At 41.3% G+C, this 14,329-nt stretch overlaps 2 protein-coding genes across 6 annotated transcripts in view; one reads left to right on the plus strand and one right to left on the minus strand.

The window, feature by feature from the left end:
- The window catches only part of LOC112227747 (dipeptidyl aminopeptidase-like protein 6), a 356,992-nt gene extending 347,068 nt beyond the window's left edge, over nt 1-9,924 (plus strand). For all 5 annotated transcript variants that reach the window (XM_042308485.1, XM_042308488.1, XM_042308486.1 and 2 more), the window contains 7 exons: nt 498-692; nt 1,214-1,268; nt 3,753-3,852; nt 5,767-5,825; nt 5,955-6,027; nt 6,122-6,195; nt 7,898-9,924. In XM_042308485.1, the coding sequence (XP_042164419.1) occupies nt 498-692; nt 1,214-1,268; nt 3,753-3,852; nt 5,767-5,825; nt 5,955-6,027; nt 6,122-6,195; nt 7,898-8,047 (706 nt within the window). In that variant the 3' untranslated portion in view covers nt 8,048-9,924. The remainder of the gene's footprint in view (nt 1-497; nt 693-1,213; nt 1,269-3,752; nt 3,853-5,766; nt 5,826-5,954; nt 6,028-6,121; nt 6,196-7,897) is intronic.
- A 350-nt stretch (nt 9,925-10,274) lies between these two features.
- On the minus strand, nt 10,275-13,799 carry LOC112233580 (gamma-glutamyl hydrolase). Its single transcript, XM_024401321.2, has 9 exons — nt 13,516-13,799; nt 13,036-13,144; nt 12,825-12,875; nt 12,626-12,710; nt 12,375-12,513; nt 12,076-12,182; nt 11,887-11,977; nt 11,639-11,773; nt 10,275-11,439 (listed from the first exon to the last, which is right to left on the minus strand). Exons 1-9 carry the CDS (start codon nt 13,601-13,603, stop codon nt 11,321-11,323), a joined length of 924 nt encoding a protein of 307 aa, XP_024257089.1. The 5' UTR covers nt 13,604-13,799; the 3' UTR covers nt 10,275-11,320.
- Between the last annotated feature and the right edge of the window lie 530 nt (nt 13,800-14,329).

Consider the following 14,329-nt stretch of genomic DNA (forward strand, 5'->3'; position numbering starts at 1 on the left):
ACAGAGGTTTTCACCTCCTCTGTGCCATGGACAGGTTGCCTCATCAGGAGAGATAATTACCCTCAGACTCAGTGCTTTAATCAGGGCTATTCATCTAAGGCAGAGATGTGGCAACTCTCTCTCCTTCGCACGACCAGTAATTACGCTGCCAATGAAAAGGTCTCCATTCCCCCTTTAATTAACCCTCCTCTCCTTTCCTCCACTATCACACCATCTCACTCCATGCCCTTGCCTGCAGGTTGGTGAAACACACACTAGACTAGATTCTTCAGTCCCTGTCTCTAGTCTTTTCACCCTGGCTCACCTCTGGATGAAGTGGCACTACTATAAAGACAATGTGTCATTTTCTCTATATCTGCTGTATGAGGACACACCTCCAGTTTAAAAGGGACTGTGAGAGGTGTGTGTGTGCATGTGTAGTTATTTATTTTAGGGAGTGAGTGAGTGAGAATGATGGGTTAATAAGGACTAAACATGCTGCCTTCCCTCGTCACCAGTGACAGCACCCCCGGTGGTCAGATGGTATCAGAGCTGTTCCAAATGGACTGGGCCACGGTGTTGGTGAGCAGCTTCGGGGCCATGGTGGTACGCTTCGACGGGCGGGGCAGCGGCTTCCAGGGGACTAACCTGCTGCACCGCGTCCAGAGGAAGCTGGGCGTGTTCGAGGAGAGGGACCAGCTGGAGGCCCTCAGGTAGGTACCTTCAACTGCGGTCTGATTCTCCACCCTTCCCCTAAGTGGTGCGCTTTCAGTCATGGATTTAAAAGCATTGGATTGGTGTAATAATTGCTGGAGGGTGTTTCCACCATTGTTAAATCCATGATGGGAAGTGTGAGGCCTTGGACTTCTCTGTCACAAGACTGACTGCCCTAACACTGTCATGTGAACTGAAGAGCAGCCAATCGGCAGAGGTCTGGAAATGTGTAGTGATTTGACATGTGTAAAGGAAAAATAATTTATTCACACACTCTTAGGTAACTAACGTTTAGGCAGCTGATGCTATAAAGTGTGTGGCTAAATTATTGTTATGTTCCACCGGCCTGTACCTCGCCAAATCAGGATTTTCTCCTTTCTATATTACAGCCGAGTGCTAACGAGCCTTGACATGGACAGCTAGCAAAATAACTGAGCAGAAACACTTGGAAGGGGTACTCAGGATCAGGAAGTCTTCATTCTTAGATGAAGTAATCCAAATCGAATTTCTTGCATTTCAGTATAATATCTAAAGAGCCCTACGTTGACAAGACCAGGATTGGAGCTTTCGGCAAAGTAAGATACTTTTTTTCTCCTGATAATTATGAGGTTAATTGGTTGCATGTAGTTACAGTACCTTGCGAAAGTATTCGGCCCCCTTGAACTTTGCGACCTTTTGCCACATTTCAGGCTTCAAACATAAAGATATAAAACGGTATTGTGGGACACAATCATGAAGTGGAACGACATTTATTGGATATTTCAAACTTTTTTAACAAATCAAAAACTGAAAAATTGGGCGTGCAAAATTATTCGGCCCCTTTACTTTCAGTGCAGCAAACTCTCTCCAGAAGTTCAGTGAGGATCTCTGAATGATCCAATGTTGACCTAAATGACTAATGATGATAAATACAATCCACCTGTGTGTAATCAAGTCTCCGTATAAATGCACCTGCACTGTGATAGTCTCAGAGGTACGTTAAAAGAGCAGAGAGCATCATGAAGAACAAGGAACACACCAGGCAGGTCCGAGATACTGTTGTGAAGAAGTTTAAAGCCGGATTTGGATACAAAAAGATTTACCAAGCTTTAAACATCCCAAGGAGCACTGTGCAAGCAATAATATTGAAATGGAAGGAGTATCAGACCACTGCAAATCTACCAAGACCTGGCCGTCCCTCTAAACCTTCAACTCATACAAGGAGAAGACTGATCAGAGATGCAGCCAAGAGGCCCATGATCACTCTGGATGAACTGCAGAGATCTACAGCTGAGGTGGGAGACTCTGTCCATAGGACAACAATCAGTCGTATATTGCACAAATCTGGCCTTTATGGAAGAGTGGCAAGAAGAAAGCCATTTCTTAAAGATATCCATAAAAAGTGTTGTTTAAAGTTTTCCACAAGCCACCTGGGAGACACACCAAACATGTGGAAGAAGGTGCTCTGGTCAGATGAAACCAAAATTGAACTTTTTGGCAACAATGCAAAACGTTATGTTTGGCGTAAAAGCAACACAGCTCATCACCCTGAACACACCATCCCCACTGTCAAACATGGTGGTGGCAGCATCATGGTTTGGGCCTGCTTTTCTTCAGCAGGGACAGGGAAGATGGTTAAAATTGATGGGAAGATGGATGGAGCCAAATACAGGACCATTCTGGAAGAGAACCTGATGGAGTCTGCAAAAGACCTGAGACTGGGATGGAGATTTGTCTTCCAACAAGACAATGATCCAAAACATAAAGCAAAATCTACAATGGAATGGTTCAAAAATAAACATATCCAGGTGTTAGAATGGCCAAGTCAAAGTCCAGACCTGAATCCAATCGAGAATCTGTGGAAAGAACTGAAAACTGCTGTTCACAAATGCTCTCCATCCAACCTCACTGAGCTCGAGCTGTTTTGCAAGGAGGAATGGGAAAAAATGTCAGTCTCTCGATGTGCAAAACTGATAGAGACATACCCCAAGTGACTTACAGCTGTAATCGCAGCAAAAGGTGGCACTACAAAGTATTAACTTAAGGGGGCTGAATAATTTTGCACGCCCAATTTTTCAGTTTTTGATTTGATAAAAAAGTTTGAAATATCCAATAAATGTCGTTCCACTTCATGATTGTGTCCCACTTGTTGTTGATTCTTCACAAAAAAATACAGTTTTATATCTTTATGTTTGAAGCCTGAAATGTGGCAAAAGGTCGCAAAGTTCAAGGGGGCCGAATACTTTCGCAAGGCACTGTACATCTGAAGTGGATAATGTTCCCTTGAACCCCTTGTATTGTTCAGTATCTTTCTGCCAACTCTGATGTGCTAACTAACCATCCTTGTTTTAAGTATAGAAATCACTAGGGATGCTCTTAAATCTTGCTCGTTCATATCAACATATTGAGTGTCATATTAAGATTGCCAGCTACACTCTTCAACTGAAGTGCAAGCTGTAAATGACAGCTACAGTGTTTATGCCTACTCTGTGTGGTTTTCTTATGTACTGCATTGCTGGAATTGTGTGTTGAAAATACATAGGAAAAAGACAGATCAGATGTGTGCTGCGAGCTCAACATTTACCTTTGGACCAAATAGATATAGTTTTAATAGATTCTGACACCTCTGATAGGATGTTCATGAAGAGAAGCTTAATTCTGTTGCCTCTGGCCAAGTCCTCCTACTGGCTGCTGATGTATTAGAGAGTCCAGAAGGCCAAACATTATTTGGAACTAATCATCCATAACAGGAAACATACATTATGGAGGAAGCTGCAACTTGCAGTAATGGACATGGGTTATTTCATATTACTCATTATCAGGGGCATTGTCAAATAGCCTGGTCCCAGATCTGTTTGTGCTCAATGTGTTGAATAGCATGACAATGACCATAGGAGTTGGCAAGACAGCACAAACAGATCTGTGACCAGGCTAATGATCTACTGCTCTTGGGTCTCCAAACTCAATCTTTAAACTGAGCTTGAAATGGGTATCTGTCTGTAGGCAGCAGTTAGAGAAGCCTTGTGTTGATATAGGATTTCTGCTTTCCGTCTGTCTGTCTGTCTGTCTGTCTGTCTCAGGTTTATGGAGGCTATGTGACCAGCCTGTTACTCAGCGCCGAGGATTCCCCGGTGAAATGTGGTGTAGCCCTCTCACCCATCACGGACTTTGACCTATACGGTAAGGTGTGTGTGTGTGTGTAAATGCTTCTTATCAACATGATGGAGCAGACACCCCTCCCATGCCAACACTACAGTGCCAGACAGATGTGCCTATGTGAGAGAGAGAGAGCGGTGATACTTGGGAGGGAAGTGTGGATGACAGCAGAAGCAGGTGTGGGGGTTTATGACTCTGTTCATTTCAGACTATGGTTTCTATCTGAAAAGATGGATGTGTTTGAGAGCTCATCTGACATGAATGAATACTCATCGTTAAGGAGTTTTAAAGAAAACTACAGCTGCACATAACATCATCTGTAGTATTTTCTGCTGTGTATTGAGGTATAACAAGAGGTAAGTGTGTGTGTATATATATGAGGTACAGTGGGCCAAAAAAGTATTTAGTCAGCCACCAATTGTGCAAGTTCTCCCACTTAAAAAGATGAGAGAGGCCTGTAATTTTCATCATAGGTAGGTACACTTCAACTATGACAGACAAAATGAGAGAGAAAAAATCCAGAAAATCACATTGTAGGATTTTTTATGAATTTATTTGCAAATTATGGTGGAAAATAAGTATTTGGTCACCTACAAACAAGCAAGATTTCTGGCTCTCACAGAACTGTAACTTCTTCTTTAAGAGGCTCCTCTGTCCTCCACTTGTTACCTGTATTAATGGCACCTGTTTGAACTTGTTATCAGTCTAAAAGACACCTGTCCACATCCTCAAACAGTCACACTCCAAACTCCACAATGGGCAAGACCAAAGAGCTGTCAAAGGACACCAGAAACAAAATTGTAGACCTGCACCAGGCTGGGAAGACTGAATCTGCAATAGGTAAGCAGCTTGGTTTGAAGAAATCAACTGTGGGAGCAATTATTAGGAAATGGAAGACATACAAGACCACTGATAATCTCCCTCGATCTGGGGCTCCATGCAAGATCTCACCCCATGGGGTCAAAATGATCACAAGAACAGTGAGCAAAAATCCCAGAACCACAAGGGGGGACCTAGTGAATGACCTGCAGAGAGCTGGGACCAAAGTAACAAAGCCTACCATCAGTAACACACTACGCCGCCAGGGACTCAAATCCTGCAGTGCCAGACGTATCCCCCTGCTTAAGCCAGTACATGTCCAGGCCCGTCTGAAGTTTGCTAGAGAGCATTTGGATGATCCAGGAGAAGATTGGGAGAATGTCATATGGTCAGATGAAACCAAAATAGAACTTTTTGGTAAAAACTCAACTCGTCGTGTTTGGAGGACAAAGAATGCTGAGTTGCATCCAATGAACACCATACCTACTGGGAAGCATGGGGGTGGAAACATCAAGCTTTGGGGCTGTTTTTCTGCAAAGGGACCAGGACGACTGATCCGTGTAAAGGAAAGATGGGGCCATGTATCGTGAGATTTTGAGTGAAAACCTCCTTCCATCAGCAAGGGCATTGAAGATGAAACGTGGCTGGGGTCTTTCAGCAAGACATTGATCCCAAACACACCGCCCGGGCAATGAAGGAGTGGCTTCGTAAGAAGCATTTCAAGGTCCTGGAGTGGCCTAGCCAGTCTCCAGATCTCAACCCCATAGAAAATCTTTGGAGGGAGTTGAAAGTCCGTGTTGCCCAGCAACAGCCCCAAAACATCACTGCTCTAGAGGAGATCTGCATGGAGGAATGGGCCAAAATACCAGCAACAGTGTCTGAAAACCTTGTGAAGACTTACAGAAAACGTTTGACCTCTGTCATTGCCAACAAAGGGTAGAAAACAAAAGTATTGAGAAACTTTTGCTATTGACCAAATGCTTATTTTCCACCATAATTTGCAAATAAATTCATTAAAAATCCTACAATGTGATTTTCTGGATTTTATTATTATTTGAAACCACTACGTCCCTTGATAGGATCTAATGAATTGATTCCTTTTGACAACCTCTCTTCCAGCATCAGCTTTTTCAGAGAGATACCTGGGAATGCCCAAGCCTGACCCAAGAGCATATGCGGTATGCCTTCTTTATTCAGCCTTCACTTGAACTTCATGTATGAGCTGTGTTTTTTCTATTGGCTTGTAATATAACATCAGTGTAATACTGTGTATCATAAAATATAATATCTATGTAATTTCTCCACAGATGGCAAATCTAGCACACAGGGCATCACAGTTCCTAGACAAGAAGATTCTGATTGTTCATCCAACAGCAGATGGTATGAGATCCTTGAAAACCTTTCTAGCCTAACAAAATGCTTTTATGTTTTTAACAATAAGATGGTATGTGTTGGTCTTCTTTTCTCTCACCAGAAAAAGTACATTTCCAGCACACAGCTAAATTCATCTCCCAGCTGATCAATGAAAAAGCAAACTACACTCTACAGGTGAGAGGTACCTCCCAGAATGACACGTAGAAATGGGATGTATAGAATGGGTACCATCAATAAGGTGCACCAATTTAACTGGAACAGACAAGCCAATGTGTCATGGGAAGCAGATATATTGTTCATTTGCTAATCCAAAATGCATCCCAGTGATTTGGCCATTCTAGGCATTCTATTTCTCTGGGGGCATATTTTGGGCTAGAACTGTTAAACCAAGAAGTTGTGTAACCCCACACCAGCTGAGGGATTACACCTCACAATGACCCCCTAACTAATCCCATTAAGACATGGAGCATTTAGAAGTCAGAGTTTAGGTCATCGCTGCATCATAGGTCCCCTTACCCTTATATGCTCTACTGTGTGTTGACTGAGTAGGCCTCATCAGTAGTCAGTATGTGGACACCTGCTCGTCAAACGTCTCATTCCAAAATTATGGGCATTAATATGGAGTTGGTCCCCCCCTTTGCTGCTAATATAGCCTCCACTCTTCTGGGAAGGCTTTCCACTAGATGTTGGAACATTGCTGTGGGGACTTGCTTCCATTCATCCATTGAGGTCGGGCACTGATGTTGGGCAATTAGGCCTGGCTCACAGTCGGCCTTCGAATTCATCTCAAAGGTGTTCAGTAGGGTTGAGGTCAGGGCTCTGTGCAGGCCAGTCAAGTTCTTCCACACCGATCTTGACAAACCATTTGTGTATGGACCTTGCTTTGTGCATGGGGGCATTGTCATGCTGAAACAGAAAAGGGCCTTCCCCAAACTGTTGCCACAAAGTTGGAAGCACAGAATTGTCTAGAAAGTCATTGTATGCATTATGATTTACCTCACTGGAACTAAGGGGCCTAGCCCGAAACATGAAAAACAGCCCCAGACCATTATTCCTCCTCCACCAAACCTTACAGTTGGCACTATGCATTGTGGAAGGTAGCGTCCTCCTGGCATCCGCTAAACCCGGATGTGTCTGTCCGACTGCCAGATGATGAAGTGGGATTCATCACTCCAAAGAAAGCGTTTCCACTACTCCATAGTTGAATGGCAGCAAGCTTTACACCACTCCAACCGACGCTTGGCATTACGCGTGGTGATCTTAGGCTTGTGTGTGGCTGCACAGCCATGGAAACCCATTTTATGAAGCTCCCGACGAACAGTTATTGTGCTGACATTGCTTCCAGAGGCAGTTTGGAACTCAGTAGTGAATGTTGCAACCGAGGACAGACAATTTTTACGCGCTTAAGCACTAGGCGGTCCCGTTCTGTGAGCTTGTGTGGGCTACCACTTTGCGGCTGAGCCGTTGTTGCTCTTTAGATGTTTCCACTTCACAATAACAGCACTTACAGTTTACTGGGGCACCACTAGCAGGGCAGAAATTTGATGAACTGACTTATTGGAAAGGTGGCATCCTATGAGTGCCACGTCACTGGGCTCTTCAGTAAAGCCATTGTACTGCCATTGTTCGTCTATGGAGATTGCATGGCTGTGTGTGCGATAGTATACACCTGTCAGCAACGGGTGTGACTGAAATAGCCGAATCCATTTCATTTGAAGGGGTGCCCACATACCTTTGTGTATATATAGTGTACTTTGAAGGGGCTTAGATGGTGATGATAATAACATGTTTATTATAGCATCTACATGAAGCTGCATGTACATCCAGAGCAATATGAATGGATGTGTGGTGACCAGTGTGTTGTGTTCCCCCTCAGATCTACCCAGACGAGGGCCATTTCATCCACAGCGAGGCCACGCAGCAGCACCTCAGCCAGTCGCTGGTCAACTTCTTTGAGGAGTGTTTCCGGCTACCGGACAAGGTGTTCGAGGAGAGACAGGAGGAGGAGATTGAGGAAGAGGGTTAGCCCAGACAAAACCAACACCCCAAAACAGAGCTCCAGTCTACGCCTAAGCACAATTCCAGCCCCCATACTTGGTTTCACAATCCATATAATATGCAACCTTCTCTTGGTTTCAACCCTCTTTAGTTCTTTTTTTCCAATTTTCACCTTCTGTGTTCCCCCTGCTTTTCCACATGATCAACCCTGAGACTGCCACGTTGCAGATCAACCCTGAGACTGCCGCGTTGCAGATCAACCCTGAGGCTGCCGCGTTGCAGATCAACCCTGAGACTGCCGCGTTGCAGACGCTTGCTTATCTCCTCATCCTCAGTTTTTCTCCTCCTCTCCCTCACCTTTTGATTCAGCACGACTCCACAAGAGACTATCGGCAGCCATTGTTTTGACATCGACACAATGAATACATTACGATGAAGGACCACTAGCTGATGTCATATCTGGAACGTGTTGAAAAGACGGTTGTGCCAGGAATAGGCATTCTCTGGTCATTTTATGTTTAAAAGGACAAGCTCCTTGGATTCCAAACAACTGGTGGGAGGGAAGGAACATCAAAATCCACACACAAACTTTACCCGTCAGTGAGGGTAGACTCTATAGCACAAACTTTACCCGTCAGTGAGGAGGGGAGACTTAATAGCACAAACTTGTGGTCGAAGATACAGACTCCACATGGTATCTGACGGGTCAAACTGGCTCCAGCCCAGTGTCTGGGGTGTGGGTGTCTGTGGAGAAGGGAATGCTCCTATTTTGAAAATCGTGAAGAGACCTTTTCATGTCGGACTGTGCTTGTGTCTGTTGTCCCTTTGTCAAGTAGCACATTAAACATTCCCTTCTTTGGACATCGATACTTTGTTTTTTCAGTGTTCAAGTTTATCTTGGAATCTTCTTGTAGCCTCAAGTATGTATTTAAATGGTGTAGTCTTCATTTTTCCATGTCATAAAAAGGATGTGAACCGAATCAGGTTTGTTCTTGATTCACTTTGTCTTGGTTTTGTTGCAAATCGTTCTCCTCCAGTCATTTGAAATTCGAAGCAAAATATATTTTAGTCACTGTGCCTTACTTTGGGAGCAAGCGGTCCTTTTTATGGACTCCTTTTGTGAAAACAAAATACAACATGGATCATTGTAAAGAAATGTTCTGTTGACCATGGCACCAACTAATGATGGTTAAACCTTCACTCTGAACTTTGAACACTTTGTAATGTTGTCATAGAGTACGTATGGAATTATGTCAAGTAAGAAATGGTCTTCTCTAGTTCCAAATATAACCAATTTCCAAAATGGTTGTAAACAGTAGTAGTTGCATGTATCCTTACATTATTTTACAGATGTTGAAATGGTAATGAAATTGTTTGTCTGGCTAACGACCACATAAAATGGTTATCTTTTAGTAAATGTTGTGGCATTCCAACCCCTCTCAGTATTACAATTCAAACCCATGGGTGGGTTTGAGGTGCCACTTTAAAATTGGTGGTGTTGTATGGCCAAAAGTAGTAGTAGTAGTACATTTGTGTATATAAGGTCATTAATAGCTTAGAATCATTATCACAATCTTTACACTATGAAATACAAAGGAATTCTAAAAATGTGAATTCTTGAGGCAGGAGTCTGCATTTTTAATTTGTCATTTTATCTGAATGCTCATTCCTGTTACTTTGTCAATGCATGTTATCAAGTTATTTGCAACTCAATGCGATCTTCGATAGCTCCATTTCAAAATAGTATTTTTGACATCTTGAATGTTCCATACTGGCATTACATTTACAGTAGTATCGTGATTGAGATCCCAGTCTCGTCAGCTTGATGTGTAAATGTTCCTCAAATGTCATTTTAGTCTCTTAATATCTGAGTGTTATTTGTGCATAAATGCATTTTGAAAGTTACATTTATTTTTGTTCTCCTGTTTCTGTCCTTGGGTTGAGTTTAAAGTGGACTTTGCTATCATCAGTGGCTCTGGTGAACTTTCTGACACTGGCGATTGAACGTGAAGATGGACTTTTGTCAAGTGACCCAAAATAGTACAAGAGACAACTGTGGCGTGGGGGTAAATATTAGAATAAAAAGTAGTTTATCTATTTTGGTTCTTATTGCACAATTGTGAATGTTCTCTCTGCTTTTAATTGTGTTTCATAGAAAAACACTTCATCCTCAAGCTACACAAATCAACCAACGGTTTTGTTGGATAATATAAGAATAAGATTGTTTTAGGTTTGTTCAAAAACATAGACATCCATAGTCATACGAACAACTTTATTGTTCTCAGTTAGCCTACTTTCTTTGTAAAACCTTTATCAAAAATATACAAATCAAACATTAAGCTTTTAATTTACAGAAATGTACATCTAAGTGTTGCAGCATAAATACCATTACAATTATTGAAATAAACATGTTAAATTACATACTCACAAAAAAGTAATATTGTTCAAAGGCAGACTTGATTCCAGTGAACAGGATTGTAAGGTTTATATCAGTACCATTAAGAACAATAATTTGGGTCGTTCCACCAATTAGGTTCCTTTTGAGTAGTTTGATTTATTTTATTTCACTTATTTTAACATTGTCATAAAGAGCACATGTTCAACTTAATGAAACAAATTTCCCCATCTCAACAGGTTAAATAAAAAACTATAGTGCCAAATAAAGTAACAGGGTTGACTACCTTATCTTAAATCAGCCATACATTTCTTTGTGACCGGGGGGAATGGAAGCTTGTTGTGTACAACAGGGAGGGGCAATTGAATTCAAACTTCACAAAAAAAACATTGTTAGAACCTTTCCAGCCTGACCATCTATGGGTAACAGGGTTGAAGTGTTGTGCTCGACCTGCTCAGTTTTTCACCACCAAACACCAGAACATGGGTTAAAAGAGTAGAACCAGCTCACCTGCTTTTACACTGACTTGACAATGAGATATGCAATGACTCAGGGGGGAAAAAAATCAAGAGTTCAGTTCAAGTAACAGAGTTGACCTGAAAATGTGGGAGTTTTTTAAAATTTTCTTCACCTTAAAATAAATTACTAATAACATTAAATAAATAATCTTCAGAAATGACTCAAGCAACAAAATAACTAGGGCTTTACAATGATGGTGAACTTGGAGAAATGTTGGGGTTAAGTGGGTTAACATCTTCCTAGAAGTCACAGAGGATGCACAGAGGGCATCTTTGGCAATTCAGGAAGTCTTTATTAATATAAAAAATCAATAGTTATTACTAACAGGCTTTTAAAATTCAATATTTGTCCACAATTTCTACTTAAAATATCAAAAAGACACTCATTTCAAAAGTAATATATTTGTTCAAAGACTGACTTGATTCCAGTGTACACAGGATTGTAGTTATATATCAGTGCCCTCTTCTCCACCTCCTCATCCTCAAATTTGTGAAAGTTTTTTCTAGCTGTTAATGAAAAAAGCAGTGGCATAGATTAGTGGTTGAAACATATTGTAACAGGTGGAGTTCGATCTTGACCACACCCTTCATGGTTCAGTCAAGGGGGGTACATTCAAGAACTCTCCATGTTACAATAACATCAAGCTACATATTGAGACAAACACGATAGAGTCAGTGACATTTTGCAACACATTACTATAACTACCTTCATTGACAAAGAAATCGGCCATGAAGAAAGTAACCTTTACAGCCAATGGAGAGTGTGGAATGTACGGCTTTGTCCATTCAAATGTATTCTTTTCAGGGTGCCATTGGGTTCCATAGATGGGGAAGCCATATGCTACAGAGAAAACAATGAACCTATCATTGACAATTATATTATGCAAGTACATGTTCCAGTATAAGTTACTGTATATATACTACTGTTTGCTAAGTTAGAACAATGTGCTTTACCTTCCATAGTTGACACAAACTCATTTATCCCATCACTGCTTGTGGTCAGGACTTTGTAGAACTTCCTAAGGTCTGCATTGCTGTTATAAATCTGGATTGCAATGTTGCACGAATAGTTCACAATTAATGCTACAGAGGATACATAAAAGCCTATCACTTGGTGATTGTACACAGACACAATGCACATACCGCCAAAGTGAGACTCCATTTATGGGAGTTTTCAGTGATTGGCTCAGAGGCCAGTGCATCCAGGAGCTCTGATGGGAAGCCCTTGAACATCCTACTCTCTCTTGATCCTGAAAGTGAAAGAATTTCACATTACTTCAAGTTGCAGATGATTGTTTCGGTGAGGCTGTGTGCATTCTTGCAGCATTTGGATAAGTGAACCGGTTCCATTTGGGAAATGTAATTCTGGTCAAATCTGATGAGTGATGCTTTTCTCTTATGTCTGTATCATGGTGATACACGCAAGTACATATAAAACATACTGTTACTAAACACCAGTGGCAATGCCACACCACTGGTATTGGTGTGGGACAGAAGCATCTTTCCACTGGTCAGGTACGTCAATTCCTCGAATCCAAGACACGTGCCCCATACAGGGAAATAGTCACCCCTTGAGTTGGCCTAAAAAGTCAACAACAAAAAATGATTAAGAACAGGTTTTTCCCCCCACATATTTGGTAAGGTAAAATGAAGCTCTACAATATGTGCAAGTATCAAAAGTACCATGTCATACCTCTATGGCAAGCTCATAAAAGATTCTAGCAGCCTTTGCATACCCAGATGTGAGGATGCTAACACCTCCACCAGGGTAGAGTATTCTACAGGGGGGAAATATGTAGTTCATTTTTTTTAAAGAAATAAAAGTGGGAAAAAGATTACAAAAACACCACAACAGTGGGTCTTGTACAGCAAATAGCATAGCTGACACCTACCCATTAATGGAGTTGAACAGTGTTTTGTACTCTTCCAGTGTCTTATTTATCCTGTAGAAATCACAGAAAAGTGTGTCAGAGGTTCATAATAAAGTAGTTGGGAAATTAACATTAGGTCTATTCAGTCAAATGTTATGAGATATTCAGAACAATATTTGAAAAGCTGTTAAGTGCTCAACTATAGTTCATTATCAATCTGCATGAAGCTTACATCACAGGGACGACTCTTGCTCCAGCAGACTCCAGGAACTTGACATACGATGCGGCTATATAAGACGCATTCTGCGGTCGAGGCGAGTATACCTCCTGCGCTAAAACACCTTAGGAAATCGCAGATAGTTTTGGAAGTGAGTTACAATGAGTTTAATAAAGTTAACGTATTTCCAGTAAAGCTACAAAAAAAATTCATGTAATAAAATATTAATTTGATTGGAAAGAACCTGTACGGTAAGTTAGGCCTACTCCGAATGGGTTACATTTATAGAATAGTACCTATCATTCTGAGGACTAATTGTAGCCATATGGTTTATGTTTTTCATATCAGACGGACTTTGAAGAGGTCGAACTAGTTATGCAACGTTCTAAACTCACATAATCATCTATTAGGCAGTGTTAATGATATAGGGAACAATTTATAATAAATACATGATGTAACGCTTTAGTTTCTTAGTCATGTGATGCAGAAGTTCACCGATAATAGGCTCGTCGTTCCTCTTCAGCGCTGTGCACGAGGACAAAGTTGAGAAAGCAAAACAAAACAGTAGGGCAAAATTGCTCATTTCCGAAACGTGTTTCCACGTGTGGATCAAATTGGTATTGTAAAAAATTGAAACGAGCTTCTCCGTCTAAAGAGGACTTGATGACACTGGAAACTAGTACATTGCTATAGGTTGCATACAGTTTATGTTTCTCATGAGAAAGAGCTCAATTGCATAGTGCTGGCGTCCTCATCTCTTTCTCAAACCCCATTGGAGAAGGTCAGAGGGGTGGGACCTTTGGCTTTATCATCCAATGGTTTGAGGAGAGGAAGGAGAGCCGGTGGAGGAGGGACATTGTTTGAGAAAAGGCAATGTTCCTGCTACATTAATGATCTTAAACTACTGCGCAAATTATCCTAAAACAACCTGCTACGAAAAAGTTTCACATGTTTTTACTGGCAGCATAATAAAATGGACATTACAGTTTTCAGCCTTCAAAATAAAAGCTCAAACTGTAGAGGACAGGTTTTAGTTTTTTTCTCTATCTTCTAAAAGTGCCCATTAACCTTAATCACATTGACATTTCAATACAACTTGAAAATAACAATATATTTCATTGTTCTAAAAGTGTTGGTTAATTGAAAACACAAAAAAATAAGACCTCACCTAATTTACAATCACTTTTTAAATATAGTGGACTCACAGGAGGCTGATGAAGGGAGGACGGCTCATAATAATATCTGGAATGGAAACCATGGAATGGTATCAAACACATGGGAACCATGTGTGTCATGTGTTTGATACCAG

This window comes from Oncorhynchus tshawytscha, linkage group LG29 (genome assembly GCF_018296145.1).
Source record: "Oncorhynchus tshawytscha isolate Ot180627B linkage group LG29, Otsh_v2.0, whole genome shotgun sequence".
In the NCBI taxonomy this organism is placed as follows: Eukaryota; Metazoa; Chordata; class Actinopteri; order Salmoniformes; family Salmonidae; genus Oncorhynchus; species Oncorhynchus tshawytscha.